The 5553-nt window shown below is 38.9% G+C and overlaps 1 protein-coding gene across 1 annotated transcript; it reads left to right on the forward strand.

Moving 5' to 3' along the window:
- The first annotated feature begins 679 nt into the window (after positions 1–679).
- LOC143447108 (transmembrane protein 47-like) lies at positions 680–3560 on the forward strand. Its single transcript, XM_076947043.1, has 3 exons — positions 680–1029; positions 1747–1887; positions 2441–3560. The coding sequence occupies exons 1-3, from the start codon at positions 750–752 to the stop codon at positions 2638–2640; spliced, it is 621 nt and encodes a 206-aa protein (XP_076803158.1). The 5' UTR covers positions 680–749; the 3' UTR covers positions 2641–3560.
- Positions 3561–5553: the final 1993 nt, after the last annotated feature.

Genomic DNA, 5553 nt, shown 5'->3' on the forward strand with positions numbered 1-5553 from the left:
AGAAATTTAGGTGGTTTGTCATGCCTTAACCGCAAGTTAAACATTGCCCAGGCATTAACTTCACTGCTTTTCACGTGCCGTGGTATTAGGGGGAAGGTTTAGCTGTTGTGTACTTTATCGGTAAAAATGTCACACTCACAATGAATGACCATCAACGTTGTATCGAAGCAAACAATTATGCCAGTAGAAGCTACCTTGCCCTGTATTTACTAAGATATCGAGTATGTCGGTTTCAAGTCTTTCAGTGATAATTAGGAAATTAGAACTTGTAAACAAACGTTACAGGAAATACTGAACTACAGTACACTCTAGTAAAGAAAATAGTATGACAGAATAAGGGTGATATCATGGAATAGTAAGCTGCGCCATCTTCTATTCAAAGTAGTACTGTTTGGATCAAAAGTAGAAAATGACGTCACATGAGCGAACAACTGTTGTTGCTTACGTAAATGTCATTCAGCTCGTCGATAGTTGAAGTGCTGTGGAAAGCATTGATTAAGATTTTAGAGCAGCTTATTGTAGTTTGTGAGTATGACTGCACTCAACTGTATCAAGCGCTTTGAATAAGATTCGAGCTACAGTATTTACGCAGACCAGGGAACAATAAGCGCAAGAGATTTACGACCATACTCAAACATAACGGACATAGGCTAGTTTGAACTTTGAAGTATGCATAAGCTGCACATGCTTTAATAAGTTTCTGTCGCAGAGAAATCTAAGCTACCTTCGAGCGGTAGGGCGTTGGGACAATGGCCAAAGAGGTCATAGTCGATATATCGTGGCTTCGGCCGCTCAAACTGATTGGTCTGGCAAATCTTCTGTGTGGAATAATAGCTTTCATCCTCTCGATGGCGCTAGAAGATTGGGTGATCAGTGACGAGCACGAGGAATTCAAATATTACATGAGCCTCTGGAAGAAATGCCAGAAAGGAGGAGAAAAAGACGATCAGACGGGAGATGTCGCTGTCACCACACCGGCAGACCAGCATGAAGACACATGGACTTGCACGGGCGCCACTGAGAACGCAGGTTGTTGTTTGGATACGTTGTGATTATGTTTGCGTACCATGGTAAAAACTCTTCCGTTACAAGCCAACGTTTAGGATAGAGAATGCGGGGAGTTTTACGTGGATGCTTTCAGTGTCCACTATAACCAAAACAAATTATCCAAATAGCCTACATTTAATAAGAAAATAACTCATTTGTTTATTTTGCGCATTTGTGGTAGTTTACGGGGATGATTCATAGCTAAATCTGTACTTAACTAAACTGAATTTGACTTTTTGCTGCCATTTTCAACGGGTTTTAAGCATATTACGAGTTTTGTTCTGCATAACCACCCAGTCGTTGGTCTTGAAATATCTTGCCCAATTCCAGAAAGATTCTGTAACTTTCTCAAGCTTTTCTTTCAAGCCCTAACTGAAACGGCTTTGTAAACTTTTGAATTGTAAAGATCTGATAAGCTTAACCCACCGATAGCTTTCAAAACGATAGCGTCAACCAATTCGCTTTAAACATATCGGTCCCCTTTGCCCGTATGCTGGACATCATTACAGCTACAAATAAGCCTGTAATCGCGTGCTGTGTGACGATGTTTTTGTCAAGTTTTCCGAAGGAATTTTGTTATTTGGAAAGTTCCCACGATACCGTATTCGCGAACTACTTTGTCCTCGAAAGCTTTCATGATGTAATACTTCTGTTGTTGCTCTGAATAATGTATTGAACATTTAATCGACTATTGCACAGGTTACATGTCGGTAGTTCAGGCGTTCATCGTGATTCCGTTTATCATCGCAATCCTCGCCTTTGTCATCGGATGCATTGCTTACTGCAAGAGGGAATGGAGAAGACTTTATAGGATCGCTGGAATTATTCTCATCGTTGCCGGTGAGAGACGATATAAAGGATCCTGAAATAACTAACTAATATATACGGTCTCGTGGACGGGCGTTGATCTTTTATAAGAGTGCTCGTAATTACCCGCTCGCCCAGTGACGTTATTGTCACAAGCGTTTAACCCGACGCTCTATTCATGCAATACGTCGACACACTTCATGTAATTGCAACCTATAGCCCCATTTGAAAGTTGCTTGTTCAGTTTCAAAGGGCGATATGTAGTTCAGGCTGTTAATCAGGTCAGTATGAACCGCACTGCATAATCCGAAACGGCACATTTTACAAAAACTTATTTTTCGTAAGTCTCATTACCCAAAAATCAGCAAATCTTTGAGTTTATGTCACTGCAACAGCCGAACGATCGTTCAACGCAATGAAGTTACGCTTAACTGTAAAGCTTGTTGTCTTTAGTCTTTTATATTTTATAAGTTATTTTTAGCTTTATCTGTTGACTGTGAAGCGCCTTTGAGCGTTTTTTTAACGAGTACAGGGCCCTGTACAAATGTTTATTATTATTATTATTAATAAGACGTTTTCTTTCCAGCTGTCTTGGTCCTCCTAGCAGTGATCATCTTCCCGTGTATGTTCCTCCAGGAACTTCCCTTCTACGCCTTCTTCTGGTTCGGATGGGGATACGGGATTGCTTGGGCGGCTATGTGCTTCATCCTGACCGCTGCTGTTCTCTTCCTGATCAGCCAGGACAAGAAAGAGATCTACCACACTCAGAAGACGATGAACATTTAGAGTCGTCGATCAAGAACCTGCAACAATTGAAAACAAACATTTGTTACGTCACAATCACATCATTATGTGTGTGACATCGGTAAAAAAACACAAACTTTTCCAGCGTTATTTGTTGTAGCAGTGACCCGGTACAAACTTGTCAAGCCGCGCATACATGTGTTATAGGTTAGCTCGTTATTTTGTTTTGCTTTCTCAAAACGTCAAACTTACCGCGTTAAAAGCGCTTGCACTTGATACACAGAGTGGTAGCCTTTCAAGGGCGTTAATAAATGTGGGAAGCATGCTTTAAATTTTTAAAGCAACTGTTCAGCATTTGCTGAGGCAACGATTGTTTTCGCTTTATCTGTTTAACGATTTTAATTGTTGTACAGCATTGTCATTTAACATCTTTATACACTAAGCTTGCACTTAGAATAGCTACGATTCTTGTCCTAATTCATAACTATGTTAACGATGGCAAAAGCTTGATTTATGGTCTTGGAAACAACTACGCGCTCTTTACAATGCTGCGGTCTATTTACATTTTTTCTTTTGTTCTTTTGAAAGCGCCAATTAATTAATGAGATGCTCCTGGCTTCAGTTTTATGATAACGCGGCGGTAATCTTTCTTTAAATCCCGGCTTCATGTTCCAATTTTCTCGACGCGAAGGTCATAAATTGGCGAAAGTACGCGTTATCTGCCAGCACATAAAGTGTTTATTTAATCGCCTGGTTATCTCCATTGTCCTTCGCCGCTTCACATCGCCGTCGTCATGGCAACGAACATTTCAGACTAGTTCGTTGAAATGTCCTTAACACGATTGAAATCCATGTTGCACCAACAACATCGTAACTTTGCTGCCAGTGGCAGGTGAATTCTGGTTTAAATGGATTGCAGCCGAGTGTGTATATGCTTGTATGAGAATGTATAGAAAACGTGAGGCGTTGTATGGGAGTTGTTCTCTTAAGGGCAGCCCTACACGATACGAGAATCATGAAATATATATAACTCAATATATATACTGTAGTCAATATATACAATATATATATATTATAGTCAAACTTGAAACGGTTTAATATAGGCTTTGACGCGTTTTTGGCACAGAGACAAAAAATTTCAAAAGACACAGGAGAGGAAATTAGAATTTTTAAGTCTACAAAGAAAAGGTTTCTGAAAGCTTCAAGAACTGAAACATAAGCCTATCTTTATGTCGGTAATCATAACATTTCGATTTTCGTGGTTACATGATATTATTATTTAATAAAAGGCATATGGCGAGTTGTTACAGACGACGTTGTACACATTCCTGGCTTTGACGGGATAATTCAAGTTCCTAAACAGCTTAACTTGTCTGTCATTGTCAATGTCATTATCAAATGGCGGCTGTTTTTATTGGAATCAAAATGAAGAAAACGACATATGTGCGGCTTTTCTTTGACTGAGGAGTTTATTCGACAGTTCAAAGAAACCCTAAATATTTTATGAAACTGCCGAAAACAAATTCCTCAAGATTTTCGAATTTTAAGATTTCAACCAAAAATCGGGCAATTTTACGTCGAATTATGCAATAAAAATCGAAGCTTTTATGTAGATAAAAGCCTTTTAAACTTATATAAACGTTTAAATGTTTTCGCATATCATACAGGGGTTTATAAACCGTTTACATTTCCAAATTTCTTGCCAACGTGTTTATCGCTTTGTAAATGATTTATAACATTTATTGTTGTGATCGTTTCCTACCGGGAGAAGAATTAAAGCAACACCCCTTTTATTTTTCCACGTGGGATAGCGGTAGTTTGCTATTATTAGGCGATATTGTTACAATAGCTGTGGTCAAGCTTGGTTTAACATGTGTTTGACAATTGTAATCATTAGCGATTCTAAATAACCAATTCGTTTAATGAACGGAATAAAGACGAGATCCATTGAATTAATGTTGGCTTTCCTTCACTTCTCACTTAGAGTAAGCATTATAAAATATTTATGGAAATATCTGAAGAGGTTTGGCTTTTAGCGCAAAACACAGAATTCGTAACAAAAGAAAAAAGAAATAAACAAAATATTGCAATAGTGCAACGGCTGTGCAGGGTCATTTTAGCAAGACGAAGTGATGTATACAATAATAGAAAAATCTCCATTACAATGATTTTGCGGTATGCCGCAGAAAGCTGCTTAAGTAAAAACTGTTACCGAGTTCTGCAAATTGAAACGTATTCCAACTCAATCTACGAAACTGAAAAGTGAACGTTTATTAATTTCTTGGAAGAAAATTAAAAAAATTTCTCTTCAGACGTAAGCTAAGTGTGCTAAGTGGCGTCGGTATCTCTGCTAATATGCATATGACAAGTTATAACAGGTATAGTTTACAACACTTGGAGCCCAATGGAATGTTTCGTTTAGTTGGTTTTTGGAACGGCTTGTAAATAACAGTTAACAAGCCTACCTCCTATCTCCGAGTTTTGCTCCTTTCTTTTTGCTCTCACTCTCTCACTCGCTCTCGGCACTCAACGCTTACTCGCCCATTCATCGTTCACGTCAAGTATTTTGAAATCTAGCGAAAGAGCATCCGAGTAATAAGCTTTCGGCAACGCTGCTGAGCTCTTACCGGTCCAAGGATGAACCGTTATAAAGCAAACAAGGTGTAATATTGATAGGCTGCGCGTTGATTCTTGTTTAAGGAGTCGTATGAGAGGCTGATTACATCAAGCTGAGATTATAAAGCAGAAAAAAGTTTCTTGGCTACTGTTGCGCAAAATCTGGGTCTGGCTTCAGATTAACTGAATCTCTTTGGATGATACGGGATTCTTGACAGCCAGAGTTATTTGAATCAGGGACAAATTAGAAAATCGTTGAAGGAGATCTTTGCAACGGGCAGCAGATGGGTTAATCTTTAGAGCATGTGCCGAATCTACATGTTTTTGGGTAATATGCAA

Source organism: Clavelina lepadiformis, chromosome 2 (assembly GCF_947623445.1).
Source record: "Clavelina lepadiformis chromosome 2, kaClaLepa1.1, whole genome shotgun sequence".
Lineage (NCBI taxonomy): Eukaryota > Metazoa > Chordata > Ascidiacea > Aplousobranchia > Clavelinidae > Clavelina > Clavelina lepadiformis.

Coding starts and splice junctions, on each gene's coding strand:
- LOC143447108 (XM_076947043.1), top strand. CDS start 750: ATGGCCAAAGAGGTCATAGTCGATATATCGTGGCTTCGGCCGCTCAAA. Junction 1,030..1,746: donor GGGCGCCACTGAGAACGCAG/GTTGTTGTTTGG, acceptor ACTATTGCACAG/GTTACATGTCGGTAGTTCAG. Junction 1,888..2,440: donor AATTATTCTCATCGTTGCCG/GTGAGAGACGAT, acceptor TTTTCTTTCCAG/CTGTCTTGGTCCTCCTAGCA.